A 21321-nucleotide genomic window follows, 5' to 3' on the forward strand; every position below is an offset into this window, starting at 1 on the left:
ATGGACTGTGGGGGAATCCCATGCCATTTTTTTCAATGACTTTTATGTGTATTGCAGAGACCCGACAATTTATTAATTGCTGCGAGTGGTTTTAAATGACTTTTTTTCCTTTAGAAATGTCATTTTGCTCTCGGAAACATGCGCCACTTTACAGGCATACTATAGACACCCCCCAGGTATGAAATTTAAAGGAATATTACACTTTTATTGTTTGACTTTAAGCATTATTAAAATCACTGCTCTCGAAAAAAAAGTAAAACTTTTTTTGCATTGATACATGTCCCCTGGGGCAGGACCCAGGTCCCCAAACCCTTTTTAGGACAATAACTTGCATATTAGCCTTTCAAATTAGCACTTTTTGATTATTCATGTTCGTGTCCCATAGACTTTAACGGTGTTCGCACAAATTTTTTGCATGTGCGAACCGGGGGGGTGTTCGGCTCATGCCTAGTGTGTATGTACTGTATATCCTTATAGATGGGTCATCTCCACTCCCACCAAGGGGGATAGAAATATATTACTGCTCGGGGGGGGGGGGGGGGGGACATTTTGGCCCCTTTGATTTTGCGGTAAAATTGATTGCAGATTTAGTCATGTAGAACATCTGTTATATGGATACAAAGAACCCCAGCCGAGAGTAAAGGGTGGAAATGGCTCCTGATCCCCAGATTTGGCCAATTATGTCACCTATATAAATAGAATAAAACCCGCGCTATGTGTAACAACTCAAATACCTACAAAAATAACTTATACCGGACTGCTGCTGTAACAAAGGTAAGTATTCCCTTTATCAACTAGAAGAGCATTATGTGTCACAGCGCTGTCCTATTGTGTGTGCACATAAATCATCACAAATACACTAAAATATGTGGAGACATTCATATATAAAGTGCTAGGGGCTCAAATAATATTCTCTGCGGATCTACTGCTTCCACTTTACACCTACTTCATTGATCTTATGGTGTTTGTCAATAAATGAAACAGATCCATGTGCAAATTCATATACAACATAAAGTGCTTTGTGCGCAAAATGCTGTTCCCTGAAGATCCATTGCTTCTGCTTTACATCTACTTCAATTAACTTCTTTTGCTCCAAAAATAAACACGCGATGGTGAGGGCGCCCCCTTAGTAGTGCTTCCCCACTCACCAGAGCAATAAGACTCCCAGCTTTTCATCTACCAGAGTCACCAACATCCTTCACACTCTCCTCACCTCCGATGGCAAAGGAACTCGATCCTCCTCGCTCACTCATGCAAGTCTGCTGCGCTTTCTGTCAGTCTCCCTCCTAGACTCCTCCTCCAACCGCTGTTCCAGCAGGAGCTCCGCCTCTTCATACACACTCAGAGCTCCACCTCTTCATACACTCTCACAGCTCCGCCTCTTCATACACACTCAGAGCTCCGCCTCTTCATACACGCGCAGAGCTCCGCCTCTTCATACACGCGCAGAGCTCCGCCTCTTCATACACGCGCAGAGCTCCGCCTCTTCATACACGCGCAGAGCTCCGCCTCTTCATACACGCGCAGAGCTCCGCCTCTTCATACACGCGCAGAGCTCCGCCTCTTCATACACACTCAGGGCTCCGCCTCTTCATACACACTCAGAGCTCCGCCTCTTCATACACACTCAGGGCTCCGCCTCTTCATACACACTCAGGGCTCCGCCTCTTCATACACACTCAGGGCCCCGCCTCTTCATACACACTCAGGGCTCCGCCTCTTCATACACACTCAGGGCTCCTCCTCTTCATACACACTCAGAGCTCCGCCTCTTCATACACACTCAGGGAGGAGAGAAAGGTGAAGGATATACAGTACATACACACACAGCACAAGGCCGTGTTCACACTACGAGATGTTTCATGAGCTGCAGTTCCTCTGAGCTCCACAAGGTGGTGATCTCACTTCTACCCAGACAGGAAGTCTCTATGGAATAAGGACAGGAAGTGATGTCAGGAACAGACAGGAAGTTCTATTTAATAGGACGTAACGAGAAGACAATGCAGGAACTGGCGGCAGAGGAGGTAATATGTAGATTAACCCCTTCAGGGAGATCAGTTGATGATTAATATATTTTGCTTCCAAAGCTGGCCATACATGGTTCAGTTTTATCGTTCATCCAGCGGGATGAGTGAAAAAAACTGAAGTGATTCCCCCATCCACACATTGGAGGGGGATGGGGGAATCCTCCCCGCTGCACTATTGTATTCTGACAATGGGGGGCGCTCCTCCGCTCTCAGAATACACAGATCAGTGATGAAGCTATTGGCTGCAGCCGCTGATGGAGTGACTTTTATCCGGCAGTGACCACACATGGATGGAAATGTGACCGATCCCTGCTGAACCAGCTGAATTTCCATGTCTCTATGGTCACCATAAGTGACTTCCTCCCCTCCCCCTCATCTCCTTCATTATGTAAGTCATGCTGAGATAATCTCCCATTGGCTGAGCAATATTCTCATTTGTCTCTGAGCTCCTTCTTGCTATTCCTCGTCCTGCCTGTTGTTTCCTTGGATTGATTTTCTGTGTAGTGACCCCGGCTTCATCTCTTGGATGCGCTCGTCTGTTACTTGTCCTGACCTTTATCCTGATTCCTGGATCTCCTCCTCATCTCTCCTCCATATCCTCTTACACAGCTTTTCTCCACACCTGCAGTGATCCTGGGGGGTGGAAACTTGGCACCAGCACTCAGCAAAATCCATCCCCACCATTAGGAGCTCTGGAGAAAATGGTCTGGTATTTACACTCTGTTCCTCCGCACGTCACCTGATCACATGAGAGCTTACTTTCACAGATTCTTGACAGATTTCTGTATGGTAAAGGGCGAAGTTCACTCTTCAGTTTAGGAGAGGTAGGACACACCCAGGAACAATGATTTGGTTTGCATAGGAGCCTCATATAGAGGGCCCCTCAAATCTCCCCATCTAAATGTCCCTCCATCAAGAGCCTATATGTCCTATGACATCACACTGACCTCATAGCTCCTCCTCCCAATGTCCCTCTATCAGGCTTTTTTTTACTGAGCCTCTTAGGATGGGGGCAGACCTTTGGTATCATTACTAGCAAAGTGGGACTATTGGTCCTGCTTTGTATGTATTGACATTAGAATGCCTGCAACACATTTTTAACCTATGTAGTGTGGGGGTCCTGTGTGGGTAAATTATACATCAGTCTGAAGTGGGGCTTTAATAGAATGGAAACCTGAATGATGAGGTGAGGAGGATTCTGGGAATATCATTTGATTTTACCATTTGTGTTCAGATTTAGAATTTTCCTCCTGTGAAGTCTGGAGATCATATGACCATCACATTGCCTCCACCTCCCTCCCTGATAGAATAGAGAAATACAAAGAAGATTCTAGAAGTCACCAGAGAGATCATGGAGGAGAGGTGAGCGGTGCTGGGAATTCTGGGACATTATCCAGTAACAGACAAGGGATGTGTCTGGATGGTGACTGTATCATTGTGTGTGTCAGGTTCCTATAAGGTGTCAGGATGTCACTGTCTATTTCTCCATGCAGGATTGGGAGTATTTAGAAGGACACAAGGATCTCTACAAGGACGTTATGATGGACAATCAGCCGCCCCTCGCATCACCGGGTAAGAGGAGACTTTATTGTAAAGGAGAGAGCAGTACGGAGGGTCCACCTAGATCCCCCATCATCTGATAAACACATAGAAACAATGTATTCAGTCAGTGTGTGTGTTTCCTACAGATGGATCCCGTAATGGGAACCCACCAGAGAGATGTCCCCGTCCTCTGTATTCCTGGGATTCCACACAGGAAGATCACACCATCCCTCACCATCATCAGGTAGATGAGGAACAATCACTGATAGTGTCATTAGGATCTGTACATTATCTGCATTGTTACCATTGATGTCATTTTTATTCTATATTCAGAGTGGAAACCTGAGAGATTGTAAAGTTGAGGTTAAAGAAGAGATAAAAGAGGAGGATGATGAGGAGTCAAAGTTTCTAAAAGAACACAAAGATCTGTACCAGGACACCATGGTGGAGTCATCCAGCTACAGAAACCCACCAGAGAGATGTCCCCGTCCTCTGTATTCCTGGGATTCCACACAGGAAGGTCACACCATCCCTCATCATCATCAGGTAGATGATTGACAGTCATTGGCAGTTCTGATTTATACACAGTGTGCTACAATAAATATTTTACTATATCTTTCAGAGTGGAAACCTCAGGGCTGATAATATTGATGTTAAGGAAGAGTATAAAGAGGAGGATGAGGAGTATGGAATAATGAAGCAGTTTTCAGAAGGACACAAGGATATGATGGAGCCACCTAATACCAGGAACCCACCAGAGAGATGTCCCCATCCTCTGTATTCCCGGGATTTCACACAGGAAGGTCACACCATCCCTTATGGTTGCAAGGTTGGTGGGACGGAGGTTATAAAACGCAGACTCGTGCAGACAATGTGTGAATTTTTTTTATGCGATGTCACATTTAAGCTTATATCTTACACATAATATTCTTTCTCATTTTTTTGATTTAGAGTGGAGATCCAATCGATATAGAATTTGAGGTTAAAGCAGAAGAAGAAGAGAGGTATGTGAGGGATGATCAGCAGTCTATGGAGGAGGATGGAAGAACGGGGACATTTATAGAGGAGGACACTCCTACAGAGATCAGCACAGGTGGGTCATTAACACTAAATACATTCCTCCTCCCATTCTGCTCACTAATTGGTCCAGAGTAGGGCAAGGACTGGATGATAATCTTCCTTCTCTGTGCTGCAGACACAATTTATGTATCTAGACTGGATTTATGGAGATTCTGGGGTTCAGCTGGATGCAAAAAACCAAGTTAGACTTACCGGTAACTTGTTTTCCAGAAGTCTTTCAGGACAGCACCTGAGAGATAGCGACTCCACCCACCGGAACAGGAAACACCTTCTTCCTCCAAACTTTAAAGGGAGGCGCCTCCCTACCATACCTCAGTTGTAATAGAGAAGACCTCTGGCCCCGGCTGGAACACAAACACATACGTTAGTCACAGCATAGTATTTACAATACAATAGGGCGGGATGTTGCTGTCCTGAAAGACTTCTGGAAAACAAGTTACCGGTAAGTCTAACTTGGTTTTTCCCAAGGCGTCTTTCAGGACAGCACCTGAGAGGATAACAGAGACTTACCCCCTTAGGGCGGGACAACAGCTTGCAGGATCTTTCTGCCAAACGCCTGATCATTAGCAGATGTGAGGTCCAGCCTGTAATGTTTCACGAATGTGTGAAAACTCGACCATGTTGCCGCCTTGCAGATTTGTTCAGGGGTGGCACCAGCTCTCTCTGCCCAAGTGGCCGCTAATGCTCTTGTTGAGTGTGCAGAAATTCCTGCTGGAGGAGACACACCTGCATGCGAATAAGCCTCTGAAATGGCTAGCTTCAGCCACCTTGCTAAAGAGATTTTAGAAGCCTGGCAACCTGTTGCCCGAAAATAGCACAAACAGAGAATCTGAACGTCTAAAGAGCTTTGTCTTTTCCAAGTAACATAACAAAACTCTTCTAACATCCAACATGTGAAAACAAGTCTCCTTCTCCCCTACTGGGTTGGGGCAGAAGGTCGGAAGTACAATGTCCTGAACACGATTCTGTACTGAAGCTACCTTTGGTAAGAATTTCTGATCTGTTCTAAGTATAACCCTATCTGGGAAGATAGATAAATAGGGTTCCTTAACTGATAAAGCATTAAGCTCACTGATCCTGCGTGCAGAGACCATGGCAATCAGAAACACAGACTTAAAAGTGAGATATCTGAGTGGCGCTTCTTCCAAAGGTTCAAAGGGACTCCTTGTTAGAGACTGGAGGACTATCGACAGATCCCATTTGGGAAACAACTTAAGTGGTGCTGGTCTGGATCTTGTAAGGGATCTGAAAAATCTGGTTACCAATGGATCTGAGGCCACAGATCTTTCTAGGAACACTGCTAGCGCAGCCACCTGTACCTTCAAGGTACTAACTGCTAGTCCCTTGTCAGCACCAACCTGTACAAATTCCAGAATGGTAACAAGACTCCCTGGGTCCTGGGCAGATGAATTACACCATGTATTATAAACCTTCCAGACCTTGGAATAGATATTTCTAGTCACCCTTTTCCTACTGGATAATAGTGTTGAGATTAACCGGTTGGAAAAACCTTTGCTCCTTAAGAGCTGCTCTTCAGATACCAGGCTGTGAGCGCCAAAGTGGCTACCTCTGGGTGATTTACTGGACCCTGAAATAGTAAATCGTGCCTGAGGGGCAGATGCCAATAAGGCCTGACCGCCATTTTCAGAACGGTTGAAAACCAAGCCCTTCTTGGCCAAAAAGGCGTGATTAGGATAACCAGTACCGTTTCCCTTTGAATTTTTCTTAATACTAAGGGAATTAACTGGAATGGGGGGAAAGCATAGCAGAGATGGAATCTCCATGGATACGCCAAGGCATCTGTTCCTAGTGACCCGTCGTGATTGCTTAGAGCCCTTGCACACTGGGGCGGTTTGCAGGCGCTATTGCGCTAATAATAGCGCCTGCAAACCGCCCCGAAAGTGCTGCTGCTTTCATTCCAGTGTGCAAGCCCCGAGGGCTTGCACACTGGAGCGATGCGCTGGCAGGACGGTAAAAAAAGTCCTGCCAGCAGCATCTTCGGCGCGGTGAAGGAGCGGTGTGTATACCGCTCCCTTACCGCTCCTGCCCATTGAAATCAATGGGACGGCGCGGCTATACCGCCGGCAAAGCGCCTCTGCAGAGGCGCTTTGCGGTGGTATTTAACCCTTTCTCGGCCGCTAGCGGGGGGTAAAACCGCCCCGCTAGCGGCCGCATACCGACGGTAAAACACCGCTAATAATAGCGGCGTTTTACCGCCGACGCCGCCCCAGTGTGCAAGGGCTCTTAGGGAAAAAAATTGCGGAACCAAGGCATTCTCCTTTGAGGCGAACAGGTCCACCTCTGGCAGCCCCCACTTCTCGACAATCATGGCGAAAACCTCTGGGTTCAGCGACCATTCTGCTTCCTGAATGGGGTTTCTGCTCAGGAAATCCGCCACCCCGTTTAGGGATCCCTTTAGATGGACTGCTGATAAAGACAGCAAGTGTCCTTCTGCCCAACGGAGAATGCTCATGGCTAGTACTTGCAGCGATTTGCTCCTTGTACCTCCCTGCCTGTTTATATAAGCCACGGCCGTGGCATTGTCTGTTAGTATTTGAACATGCTGGGCCCGGAGCCCCTGAGCAAATGACTTCAGAGCCAAGTCGATCGCCTTGAGCTCTCTCCAGTTTGAGGACTTGGTCGCCTCTTTCCTGGACCAGTTTCCCTGAGTGAAACTCTTTTCTAGGTGGGCTCCCCAACCCCAGGAACTGGAATCGGTTGTCAGCCTTTTTTCGATTGGAAAGGCCCAGACTAACCCCTCCGATAGGATATCCTGCCTTTTCCACCACCATAGTGACCTCTTCACTTGGGTTGGAACTCTTACCTCTCAGTCTAGGGATTTCAAATTGTGATCCCAAGATCTCAGAAGAAAAGCCTGCAGATGTCTGAAGTGTAGTCTTGCCCACTGAACAGCTGGCATTGACGAAGTCAGAACACCCAGGGCTGACATGACCAATCTTACCGTCAGCTGCTGGTTGGTCTGCAAGAAAGACACTGTATCCTGGATTTTTCCTTTCTTCTCTGAAGGAAGAAAAATTCTTTGGCTTACCGAATTTATTATATACCCTAGAAAGCGAATCTCCTGAGATGGTTCCAGGGAAGATTTTTGGAGATTTAGGATCCAACCTAGAGACTCCAGATGGCTGCATGCTCTGCTTAAATTGCTCCTCAATTCCTCTCTTGAGGGGGCGAAAAATAGCAGATCGTCTAATTAAGGAATTACTGCGATTCCCTGAAGACGCAGCGGAGCTAGGGCCTCTGCCATTACTTTGGTGAAAATTCGGGGTGCGGATGATAGCCCGAAGGGTAGGGCTCTGAATTGCAGATGCTGAATTCTGCCTTCCAACCTTACCGCCAACCTGAGAAACCTCTGGGACTGGGATGAGATTGGAATATGCAGGTATGCATCCTTTAGATCCACTGACGCCATGAAACAACCTGGAGTCAGAAGATTTTTGGCGGTGAAAATTGAGTCCATCTTGAACCTTCTGTATTTGCTGGCTCTCTTTAGTGGCTTTAAATTGAGAATTAAACGAAATCTTCCTGTTGGTTTTTTTACCAGGAAGACATGTGAATAGAAGCCCTCGTGCCATTCTTCTGGTGGCACTGGGATTACTACACCCTGTTGCATCAGTTCCTCCAGAGAGGATTTCATGGCCAGGGCCTTTATTGGATCTCGAGGAGCATTTGTTACCAGAAACCTTCTTGGGGGGCTTCTGGAAAACTCGAGAGTATAACCCTGCGAGAGAGTGGTCAGAATAAACTGATTTGAAGTTATCCCTGACCACTGCGGAAGAAACTCTCGTAATCTTCCGCCGACCCGCAGAGATGAGTCATTGTGAGTTTTCGGCCTGTGAAGGAGGACGGAAGAGAATTCCGCCTTTGCCCTTCGCCTTTTGCGCGGACCAATTTTTTCTCCTGCCCTGAAACTTATTTTCCTGCTCTTGCTGTTGAGTTTTTTGAGGTCGAAAAAGACGTTTTGGGGTCTGCTTTTTCTTTTTGACCGGGAAGGACTTCTTCTTATCGGCAGTTCTGTCTAGGATATTATCTAGATCAGGGCCAAAAAGAAGGTCACCTGAAAAGGGAATACCACAAAGTTTACTCTTTGAAGCTGTATCACCTGGCCAGGTTTTTAGCCATAAAGCTCTTCTCGCAGCATTTGCTAAAGCTGCAGACCTAGCTGACATTTTGATAACTTCAGCCGAAGCATCTGCAATATAAGCAACCGCAGAAATCAGGGTAGGAAAGGAATCTAAGATCTCCTGCTTGGGGGAATCTGCCACTATATGAGATCTAAGTTGGTTCACCCAGTATTCCAGATTCCTGGCTACACAGGTTGTGGCCATTGCTGGTTTTAAATTGCTCATGATTGATTGCCATAATCTCTTGAGCAAAAGATCCATGTGTTTGTCCATTGGATCCCTTAGAACCCCCATGTCTTCAAAAGACAGGTCTGTGGATCTTGAGACCTGTGAAAAGGCCGCATCCAACCTGGGCACCTTATTCCACACCGCAGAAGGGTCCTCCTCAAAAGGGAAGCGCTTTTTGTGGGCTCTGGAAAAAAAAAGGGCTTTTTCTCTGGATCTTGCCATTCTTTAGTAATGGCGTCAGAAATGACCGAATGAACCGGAAATGTTCGCCCCTTAGGCTCATTTAACCCTGCATACATGCGGTCATGAAGAGATAACTCCTTCTTTTCCTCACTTAAGCCAAGTGTAACATGGATAGCCTTAAGGAGTCCGTCTACCTCCTCTAGGGAAAGCTTAAATTTGGAAGGAGCCACCTCCGCTTCCTCACCCTCCACCTCTGAATCTTTAACGGAAGGAGTAGGGGACTGCTCTTCCCTGATAGAGGGGCCTTCAGGTAAAGCTTCTACCATGGGGATAGAAATAGAACCCTGGGAAGCCTCAGAAGTGGATGGCTGACCAGCGTATAGTTCCTTCTTTACAGAGGCAACCAGGTCATCACAAACCGAAGCTGATTCCTCCTTAACTAAAGAAGTGATGCATGTACTGCATAAGACTTTTTTCCAATTTTCTCCCATTTTGGCCCTGCAAGAAGGACATCTCTTTTTTTGGGTCAGAGCTTTTAGCCTGTGAGAGAAAAAACAAAAAAAAGGGAAAAAAACCAGGGGACCTTTTAGTGAGACCCGGTCTCAGCTACACAAGAATCACCCACAGGTGCACTAAGAAGAAACCAGTCAGCCTCTAGTGCCCAGACAGGCCCCTTGCCACTAGGGGGTAGAGAAAAAAGGAAAATAGACCAAACCCAGGAAAAGGAAGAAAAAGCAGACTTAAACTGCTGCTCCTACCTGAGCTTTACTGGCGCCTGTGCCTGTCCCCACCGCTGCAGACGCTGAGTCCTCCATCTCTGGTGTGCAGCTCTCAACCTGTGGCTTCATATGCCGCTTCCGGACTCCCATAGTGCATCTGCACCGGACCGGAAGTGGAAGTAGGCGCCAGTTCCTGTCCTCCCTCCTCCCCTCTTGCATCCACGCCGAAAATGACACTTCTGCTGACCCAGTGACCCGCCTTGTCACTTCCGGCGTGCCTGCCGGCAAAAAACATGGCGGCGGCGCACGCGCACCACCGCTCCTACGACCGCGCAGATCACCGAGCACCAGAGGGGAAGAGGAGCACGATTGCTACCGCTGCAAAGGCTTGGGTAGGCCAGGAGGACAGCGGGTCTCCTGAAGGAGGAAAAAACAGAAAAGAAGCCCCGTCTCCCAGGCGCACCTGAGAGACCCTGATTCCCCTTCCAAAAGATGTTCCCTCCGGGCCCGAGGAAACACAAAAACTGAGGTATGGTAGGGAGGCGCCTCCCTTTAAAGTTTGGAGGAAGAAGGTGTTTCCTGTTCCGGTGGGTGGAGTCGCTATCTCTCAGGTGCTGTCCTGAAAGACACCTTGGGAAATGTTGATTTTCACCATTGGCGATCTCTGACAGAACAATTCTCCCAGGATTACTTGTTCTGTTGTCTGCTGGTTGTGCCGGGTGGAGGGATATGTCTGTATAGTCTCAGACCCAAGTCACTGAGTGCAGTTTCAGGAGATGGGAGGCAGCGGTGTGGGACCTCTGCAACTTGTTAAGCTTCCACTGATTACTCTTCAGTCCTAATTTTTGCACCCTATATAATAAGTTGTACATGTTTGGAGCACAGACTTTTACATGTTGATAATAATGTGATTACATCCTAACATTTTGGAACCTTAAACAGAAAGTGATAATGAGGGAGGAGTCAATAACGAAATAATGGTGGTCTTCAGGATCAGTCCAGTCTTCATCTTGGTTACTATCCCCCCATCCTCACTCTCTGACCTCTGGTGGGGCTCAGCCCCGCTGTTATTCATGACTAAATCATGGACTAAATAAGGAAGTGCAGTACTTCTTGTGTTGGGAAGATGGCAATAAGTGATAGAGGGGGTGGGGACACTCGTCCTATAATCCCCTCATTACTGTCAATCCTATAAAAGACAGTTCTCGTTGTTTCCTCACTCTCTGACTAAGGTCCATGAATAAAGAAATGAACTGGTAGGAGATCAGAGAACCCATTTACTAGTTACCTTGAGGGTGGAATTGTAATATCCTCAGAGACAAAGCTGCCTGATGTGGGCGGAGTCCTGGTTTAGGGGAACCAATCTGCTCATGTCTAGTAATAATCTTTTTATTTCTATTTTAGTAGATGGACGGGAGATGAGGAAAACCTCAGAGGATTGTCTCACTTTGTCTCCAGACTGTAAAGTAGAAGATGAGGACATCATACAGTATAGTCCAGGAGAAAACCCGGCTACCTCAAATGTCCATCCGGCACCACACAGTGTAGATGGACCATCGTATTCCTCTTATCCTGAGGAACCTCAGACTGTGAGGGACGGTGCCGTCCTTCCAACAGATAAGAGGTTTTCCTGTACTGAGTGCGGGAAGGGTTTCCCTTTTGCATCCAAACTTAATAGACATAAAAGATCTCACACAGGGGAGAAGCCTTATTCCTGTCCCGAGTGCGGGAAATGTTTTTCAGTGAAGTCCAATCTTTATAAACATCAGATATTGCACACGGGTGGTAAGTCATATTCCTGTTCTAAATGTGGGAAATGTTTTTCAAAGGAGTCAGAACTTATCATACATCAGAGATCCCACACGGGTAAGAATCTGCCTTCCTGTTCTGAGTGCGGGAAATGTTTTGTTCGAAAATCAGAACTTGTTAAACATCAGAGGTCACACACGGCAGAAAAGCCATTTTCATGTACTGAATGTGGAAAATGTTTTTCACAGAAGTCCAGTCTTTCCAGACATCAGAGATTTCACACAGGGGAGAAGCCACTTTCCTGTTCTGAGTGTGGGAAATGTTTTGTACTAAAATCAGAGCTGGTCAGACATGAGAGGTCTCACACAGGAGAAAAGCCGTATACATGTCTTGAGTGCGGGAAATGTTTTTCCATGATGTCCCATCTTTACACACATCAGAGATCTCACACAGGGGAGAAGCCGTATTCCTGTCCTGAGTGCGAGAAAAGTTTTTCACAAAAGTCCAATCTTTATAGACATCAGAGATCTCACACGGGGGAGAAGCCACTTTCCTGTTCTGAGTGTGGGAAATGTTTTTCAGACAAGTCCACTCTTTACAGACATCAGAGATCTCACACAGGTGAGAAGCCGTATTCCTGTCCTGAGTGCGGGAAATGTTTTTCAGACAAGTCCATTCTTTACACGCATCAGAGATCCCACACAGGGGAGAAGCCGTATTCCTGTCCTGAGTGCGGGAAATGCTTTTCACAGATATCCAATCTTTACAGACATCAGAGATCTCACACGGGAGAGAAGCCACTTTCCTGTCCTGAGTGAGGGAATTGTTCCTCACTGAAGTCCTGTCTTCCTGTACATCAGGGATCCCACACAACCCTCGAGATGTATTAGTGCCTTGATTGTGGGAAATGTCTTCTATATGAATGTTGCTGGACATCACAGCTCTCATGTGGGGAAGAAGCACACCCTGATATACACCTCAGATATAGTCCATGGCTGATCTTCATCATGTAAGAAACAGTTCATAAGGAGATCAGAGATCACCAAAGACATGGATGAAGTGTTGTACTGTGTTGGCCATTAATAGCAGTAGAATAATAAAAATGGAGTCATTACCTCTCATTGGCTGAGTACAATTTGTGGTGTAAGATTTCACAAACACTTAGAGGTCTATTTTTTTAAAATAGTTGCATGAATGTGACCAGCAATTTACCCAGCTGTGATGATTGTCTGTATTTTATTTCATACAATGATTTCCTTGGCTCCATTTAGTGGCCTTTAACCACTTATGGACCAGCCACAGTACATTGTACATCATTTTGCCTGCCCCGGTTTAGGGGTGAACTGCCGATCCAAGTATTTGGGGCCCAGTGATCATGTGATCACATGGTACATGGCCTATCACAGCACCCTGTACCATGTGATTAGCTGTAGCCAATCACAGATCACTAGTGATCACAGCTGTCATGAACCCATTCATGACAGTTGAAGACTTTGCTGTTACAATGATCTTCATTGTAACAGCAAACATGTTTAAAAAAAAAAAATCCTTGATCACCCCCTTAGAGTAGTACAGTTTTAGTATGGAGACACTGAACTACTCTGATAAAAGTATGTAAAAAAAATACTAAAAATGTTACAAAAAATGTTAAAATGTTTAAACAATTAAATAAAAAAGTATTTTTTTTAGCATACTGTCACCAGTCAGTGTCCCTGATCACTGACACATCAGTCATGTTATACAAGATTTATATTGCACCAACAGTTTGTGCTTTGCAACATGATGACGCTACATTGCATGTCAAAAAAAAAAAAAATTGTGCCAAAAAAATTACAACTTTAACCACTTCAGCCCCGGAAGATTTGGCTGCTCAATGACCGGGCCATTTTTTGCGATTCGGCACTGCGTCGCTTTAACTGTCAATGGCGCGGTTGTGCAACGCTGTACCCAAACAGAATTGACGTCCTTTTTTTCCCACAAATAGAGCTTTCTTTTGGAGGTATTTGATCACCTCTGCGGTTTTTATTTTTTGTGCTATAAACAAAAAGAGCAGCAATTTTGAAAAATAACACAATATTTTGTACTTTTTGCTATAATAAATATCCCAATTTTTTTTTAAAGCACATTTTTCCCTCAGTTTAGGCCGATATATTATCTTCTACATATTTTTGGTAATAAAAATCGCAATAAGAGTATATTGATTTGTTTGCGCAAAAGTTATAGCGTCTACAAAATAGGGGATAGATTTCTGGCATTTTTTTTACTAGTAATGGCGCCGATCTGTGATTTTTATCGGGACTGCGACATTATGGTGGACACATCGGACACTTTTGACACATTTTTGGGACCATTGACAATTATACAGCGATCAGTGCTATAAAAATGCACTGATTACTGTGTAAATGACACTGGCAGGGAAGGGGTTAAACACTAGGGGGCGATCAAGGGGTTAACTGTGTTCCCTAGTGTGTGTTCTAACTGTGGGGGGAGGGGACTGACTATAGGAGATGAGAGATCGTTGTTCCTAGCTATTGGGAACTCACGATCTGCCTCTCCTCACAGAACAGGGATTTGTGTGTTTACACACACACACACACACAGACACGTCCCTGCTCTGCCTCTCGTGCCCCGATCGCGCGTGGCAGGCGGTCATTGCGACTGCCGGCCACGAGCATTGGCAGCGCGCACCTGCTATCCCGCTTAAAGGAGCCGACGTACAGCCATGACCGCTTGCAGGATCGCGCCGACCTGCCGCAGTATAATGATGGCGGCTGATTAGCAAGTGGTTAAAAAGCTTACCATGCCTCCTACTAAATACCTTGGACTGTCTACTTTCCAAAAAGAGGTCATTTCCAGGCCTCAAGAAATGAGATTGGCCATCAATACATCAGAAGTGATCAATTTTCAAATATATATATATATATATATATATATATATATATATATATATATATATATATATATATATATATATATATATATACACCATAGTTTTTAGACTTTAACACAAACCAAATAATATGAATTTTTGGGGATTTGTTTTAACCAAAGACATGTAGCAGAATACATTTGGCCTAAATTAATGAAGAAATTTGATTTTGTTGGATATGTTTTATAACAGAAAGTAGAAAATAGTTTTTGTTTTTTTTAATTATTGGTCTTTATTTGTTTATATTGCAAAAAATAAAAATCCCAGTGGTGATGAAATACCAGCAAAAGAAAGCTATGTATGTGTGAAAAAAGTGATAACAATTTCATTTGGGTACAGCACTGCATGACCGCACAATTACCAGTTAAAGTAGCGAAGTGCTAAATAGCAAAAAATGTCCTGGTCACGAAGGTGGTAAAAACCTTCTGGAGATGAAGTGGATAATGCAGTTTTGTGCTATTTTTACTGATTAAAGCAGAACTTCAGTCACTTTTTCAAATTTCAATCTATTAAATCTTCTGCCCTTGTTGTTTTAACATTGGATAGTAAAACATTTTTTTCTTTCTGCCCACTGCAGCCCACTTCCTGTTTCTTGTCTGGTCATTAGCCTAGGCTTATGACATCATGTAGAGCTCTCCCTCTCTATCACTCTCGTGAGAGTTTGCCAGGAAGGGAGGAGGGATGAGTCATAAGAGGGCCAATGAGAGCTGCAGGGCTGGACGTGTGCCTCTGTGTAAATCCAGGAAGTGAACAGGCAGCAGCTTCAGCTGCCCACAGTTAAAATGGCTGCAGCCAGACTCAGTGGAGGGAGATTTCTGTAGCATATTTGGCAAGCACAGAATCACAGTATATATAAAATAATATGCAAAGCGGTTGGAGGGAAGCTTCAGAATGGCAAAGATGGGTTTTTTTTTTTGCAAATTTTGTGAGCAGACTGCAGTTCCTCTAAGTAATTTTCAGGAAAAATACCCGATTATGGTCATAAGATGGAGCGGACTATCGTGGGATATCACTGTGTTAAATCACAGCCAGAGTTTGTAACAGCCTAATTGCCTATTCATCTAACATTCTTTCTATAAGTAGACCCCTTAGTTTCCTCTGTCAGGCATGATTTCATACTAATACCTGAGATCATACTCTTACACTTATGAGTAGAGTTGCCACCTCATCCCTTTAAACCTAAACACATATGAATTACACAGGTTCTGAGGCTAATTAAATGCAGATAAGGCACCAAGTGAGTTTAATTACCACCTTAATCAGCCACAGAACCTGTGTAATTAATGTGTGTTCGGGATTAAAGGGATGAGGAGGCAACCCTACTTATGAGTACAGTAGACATTGAAGGATACAAGTACTTATGGGTACAAGGATACTTATGAGTACAGTAGACATTGAAGGATACAAGTTATTTAAACCAAACACTATTAAACCAACCATTGATTTAAATTTTAAAATGCTGCATTTGGCCTTTAGATGGCGCTAAGTATCATAGAAATGAGCACCATCTAATAGCAAAGGTCTTGACTGACTTCCATGGCAGCATACGTTTGGGTAGCCCCACCCCTTGCACCTACCCCATAGGACCCCCACTCCCATCAATTTCTAGGCTGAGCCAGAGGCTGCGCTCCTTTTTTGTCCTTCTCGCTCATAGGAGGATTTTGTATGAAGATTTCCTACCTTTTGGAAGTATCAGCGGCCAGGTCTCATGCGAGATGTCAGGAGCGTCCTGTGGTGTCCAGAAGTCTTCCAGGATGGCTTCGGTGGTCACCGCGTCCCCAGCTATCAGTGGGGTGGTGTATGGCACACGTGCACGGAGGATCCATGCCTGCAGAAAATGGGAAGCCCAGCCACTGGCGGGTGTTTACACGGGTCGGATGCCCAGCTACTAGCGGGTGACCAGTAAGTGTTCCCAGCATGGTTGCTGCAATCGCTGTTCCTGCCTCTGGGATCCAGGTTGCGTGAGTTCCGTTACCTCTGTGGAAGAGGTCCAGGATTCGTGAGCATGTTTGGCTTGAGGTCAGTAGAAGAGACCAGATGCCATTCGGGCTGCTAGGGAGTGACTCCACTTATGTTAAAAAATAAATAGACAAAATGAAACATATGGAGATGTCTATGCTCTGATGTGCATTGCAACATTTTTATCAAAGTTTGGGGCAGTTGCTTTCTGTCTTGAACAGATATCTGTTTGTTTAAAGCGGAGTTCCACCCAAAAATGGAACTTCCACTTTTCGGAACCCTCCCCCCCTCCGGTGTCACATTTGGCTCCTTTCAGGGGGGAGGGGGGAGCAGAAACCTCTATAATACAGGTATTTGCTCCCACTTCCTGGCATAGATCATTGCGGCACCTACGCCACTTCCGGCGTCTACACTGTGTCCTCTCCCGCTGTATTCTGGGAGATGCACAGGTCCCAGAACACAGCAGGGACCAGTAAGGACGCGCAGCGCGACTCGCGCATGTGCAGTACGGAACCAGGAAGTGAAGCCGCACGGCTTCACTTCCTGATTCCCTTACCGAGGATGGTGGCGGCAGCAGCCGAGAGACCTGGACGTACAGATCGTCTTCGGCTGCCGACATCGCGGGCTCCCTGGACAGGTAAGTGTCCATATATTAAAAATCAGCAGCTGCAGTATTTGTAGCTGCTGGCTTTTAATATTTTTTTTTTTTCGGTGGACCTCCGCTTTAAGCAATTTTTTTTTTTTTGTGTTGGGGGCTCTGTCTAATGAAATCACCTGTGTAGTGATGCTGTGATGTGAGAAGTCTGCAGTGTCAGTATTCCTTTAGCAGTGGTTAACCCCTTTAGGGGTTTTCTCTCATCTAGCAAACAAACAACTGTTACTTTGTCTCTCTGGACAGCTTCACCGCTTCAGCCCCGGAAGATTTTACCCCCTTCCTGACCAGAGCACTTTTTGCGATACGGCACTGCGCCGCTATAACTGACAGTTGCGCGGTCGTGCGACGTTGCACACAAACAAAATTGACGTCCTTTTTTTCCCCACAAATAGAGCTTTCTTTTGGTGGTATTTGATCATCTCTACGGTTTTTATTTTTTGCGCTATAAACAAAAAAATGAGCAATAATATAATAAAAATAATATAATATATATAAAAAAATATTTTTTACTTTTTGCTATAATAAATTTCCCAAAAAAAAAAAAAAAACTTTTTTTCCCTCAGTTTAGGCCGATATGTATTCTTCTACATATTTTTGGTAAAAAAAAAAAAAAAAAAAAAAAAAAAAAAAAGACGACGTCCCCAACGTGTGAAAGTAGCTTAAATCAAAGAAACGAGAGTGAATATCAGCTGTAAAATATAAGCTTTATTATTGTGACATTACATAAAAAGTCCACACTTTGCCCCCACAAATCCATGTTCTAGACCAGTGGTTCTCAACTCACATCCTCAGGACCCACTAACAGGCCAAGTTTGCAAGATAACTGAAATACATCACAGGTGATATAATTTCCTGCTCATTGATTGCAGTATTCTAGTCTGCATCTCCCCAATGTAATACTTAAAATCTGGCCTGTTAGTGGGTTCTGAGGTCAGGAGTTGAGAACCACTGTTCTAGATGCTCCATCCCACCAACCTTGCAATAGTGAGGGATGGTGTGACCTTCCTGTGTGAAATCCCGGGAATACAGAGGATGGGGACATCTCTCTGGTGGGTTCCCATTACTGGATCCATCTGTAGGAAACACACACACTGACTGAATACATTGTTTCTATGTGTTTATCAGATGATGGGGGATCTAGGTGGACCCTCCGTACTGCTCTCTCCTTTACAATAAAGTCTCCTCTTACCCGGTGATGTGAGGGGCGGCTGATTGTCCATCATGACGTCCTTGTAGAGATCCTTGTGTCCTTCTAAATACTCCCACTCCTCCATGGAGAAATAGACAGTGACATCCTGACACCTTATAGGAACCTGACACACACAATGATACAGTCACCATCCAGACACATCCCTTGTCTGTTACTGGATAATGTCCCAGAATTCCCAGCACCTCTCACCTCTCCTCCATGATCTCTCTGGTGACTTCTAGAATCTTCTTTGTATTTCTCTATTCTATAGGGGAGGGAGGTGGAGGCAATGTGATGGTTACATAATCACCAGACTTCACAGGAGGAAAATTCTAGATCTGAAGATAAATAGTAAAATCAAATGATATTCCCAGAATCCTCCTCACCTCTCCGGTCAGGTCTGTGTTTTATTAATAGAGATAAGAGTGATGTCATGTGACCTCCCAGAATCCTCCTCACTTCTCTGTCCAGGTCTCTACTTTTTAAAGTCTCCCTTCAGACTGAGGTATAAATTTACCATAGGTTAAAGGTTATTATAAGCAATTATGGTGTGATTACATACAACACAGGATGAATAGTCCTACTTTGCTTGTGAGAATGCTAAGTGTCCACCCACAGCATAAGAGCATCAGAAAAAAGAGCCAGTTGGAGGGACATTGGGAGGAGGAGCTGTGAGGTCAGTGTGATGTCATAGGACATATAGACTCTGGATGGAGGGACATTTGGATGGGGAGATTTGAGGGGCACTCTATATGAGGCTTCCATGGAAACCAAATAATTGTTCCTGGGTGCGTTCTTTGTATTCTAAACTGAAGAGAGAACTTTGACCTTTACCATACAGAAATCTGTCAGGGATCTGGGAAAGTAATCTCTCATGTGATCAGATGACGTGCGGAGGAACGGAGTGTAAGTGACAATTTTAAATGATTGAAAAACAACACTCCTAAGGCCACATCCATATAATGTTTAACTCAGAAGAGGAGAGGAATAAAGGGGCAGAGGCCCTCATTCGGACTTTTCAGGCAATGGACAAAAATTAAAGTTACGTACCGGTAACGTCTTTTCCTGTAGTCTTTCAGGACAGCCACTATTGAGAGATAGTCTCCTCCTCTTCCTGTAGGAAACACTGCGCCAGCCCATAAAGCTCTCACTTCCCCTGCCAGACCTCAGTTTTTACAAGATCACCTCCAGTCAGCTGGGGAGACACAAGAACACATTAATAACATACCATTCAATATCATTATCATATTGCGTTCTGGTCTTTAATAAGACCCCCCCAAGCTTAGGGTGGGTAACTAGGGCTGTCCTGAAAGACAACAGAAAAAGACGTTACCGGTACGTAACTTTGATTTTCCATTTCCGTCATTCAGGACAGCCACTATTGAGAGGATAATCGAGCACTTACCAATTAGGGTGGGACTACAGCTTGCAGAACTTTTCACCCAAAAGCCTGCTCACCTGCTGCCACCAGGTCCACTCTGTAATGTTTAACGAAAGTGGAGTAGCCGGACCATGTCGCTGCCTTGCATATTTGCTCTGGCGTTGCTCCAGCCTTCTCTGCCTGGGAAGTTGCCACGGCTCTGGTAGAGTGTGCCTTTATACCCCTAGGGATCTCCTTCCCTGCTAGAGAATATGCCTCCCCAATAGCTAATCTAAGCCATCTGGCAATCGTGCGTCGAGACGCTCTGAGTCCTTTTCTGGACCCGGAAAATAAAATAAATAGAGAATCTGACTTTCTTATTGTTTTAGTCATCTCTAAGTATTGTAGGATACACCTCCTTACATCTAAAAAATGAAATTTCAGTTCCCCTTCTCCAGCAGGATTGGGACAAAACGAAGGTAGGACTATTTCCTGGCTTCTGTGAAAGCCTGACGCCACTTTAGGCAAAAATGCTGGATCAGTCTTAAGGACTATTCTATCTGGCAAAATAACGCAAAAAGGAGGTCTAATTGATAATGCCTCAATTTCATTGACTCTCCTGGCAGTTGTCACTGCCACTAAAAATGCTGTTTTTAAGGTTAACTCTTTTAACAGACATTTGTCCAAGGGCTCAAAGGGAATTCCTGTTAGGCTCTGCAACACTAAAGATAGATCCCACCCGGGAAAGGGGGGGACCTCGGACAGGTCTCTGTCTGGACAGTGCCCTAAAGAACCTGACCACCCATGGATTGGTGGCCAAAGATTTCTCTAAATGAGCACTAAGTGCTGACACCTGGCTTTTAAGGGTACCTACGGATAACCCTTTGTCTGCTCCACACTGTAGGAACTCCAAAACAGCTATGGGGCTCTGCACCAAGAAGGAGTTTTCAGTGCACCACTTGTTGAAAAGGAGCCAGACTTTTTTATAAATATGACGCGTCTCCTTTTTTCTACTGTTGAGGAGGGTGGATATTAATTTCTGAGAAAATCCCTTAGATTTTAATATACTCTCCTCAGTAGCCAGGCCGCTAATTTCCACTGGTGTACCTGTGGACAGAGGATTGGACCCTGTGAGAGAAGATCCTCCTGAGGTGGAAGGAATAGGGGCGGTTCCACTGCTACCTGACTGAGAATTGAAAACCATGCCCTTTTCGGCCAATGTGGAGCTACTAGAATGAGGGAGGTGTTCTCTAGTTGGAACTTCCGCAGAACCGCCGGTAATAACACCGGAGGGGGGAAGGCATAGCATGTCCTGAAATGCCAATTCTGTGTTAATGCGTCCACCCCCAGTGCTCCTTCTCCTGCGTTTAGGGAGAAAAAACAGGGGGTTTTCGCATTGTCTTTTGAAGCGAAAAGATCCACTTCCGGGGGTCCCCATTTCTCGGATATGAGATTGAAAACCTCCTGGTTGAGGGCCCAATCTCCCTCTCTCAGCCTCCTCTGGCTGAGAAAGTCCGCTATAACGTTCCTTTCTCCTCTCAGAAAAACCGCTGAGAGTG

At 45.1% G+C, this 21321-nt stretch overlaps 2 protein-coding genes across 3 annotated transcripts in view; one reads left to right on the forward strand and one right to left on the reverse strand.

Annotated features, from left to right (window-relative positions):
- The window catches only part of LOC141121660 (uncharacterized), a 29078-nt gene extending 14520 nt beyond the window's left edge, over window positions 1–14558 (forward strand). The window contains exon 9 of one of the 2 annotated variants that reach the window (XM_073611341.1): window positions 11546–14558. In XM_073611341.1, coding sequence (XP_073467442.1) covers window positions 11546–12488 — 943 coding nt within the window. In that variant the 3' untranslated portion in view covers window positions 12489–14558. Of the gene's footprint in view, window positions 1–11325 lie in introns of both variants that reach the window. The other variant, XM_073611340.1, reaches the window with a different exon arrangement.
- Window positions 1–18583, reverse strand: part of LOC141121691 (uncharacterized) — a 52759-nt gene extending 34176 nt beyond the window's left edge. The window contains exon 1 of the mRNA XM_073611398.1: window positions 18403–18583. Within this exon, the coding sequence (XP_073467499.1) occupies window positions 18403–18487 (85 nt within the window). The 5' untranslated portion in view covers window positions 18488–18583. The remainder of the gene's footprint in view (window positions 1–18402) is intronic.
- Between the last annotated feature and the right edge of the window lie 2738 nt (window positions 18584–21321).

This window comes from Aquarana catesbeiana, unplaced genomic scaffold (genome assembly GCF_042186555.1).
Source record: "Aquarana catesbeiana isolate 2022-GZ unplaced genomic scaffold, ASM4218655v1 unanchor228, whole genome shotgun sequence".
NCBI classification, from domain to species: Eukaryota; Metazoa; Chordata; class Amphibia; order Anura; family Ranidae; genus Aquarana; species Aquarana catesbeiana.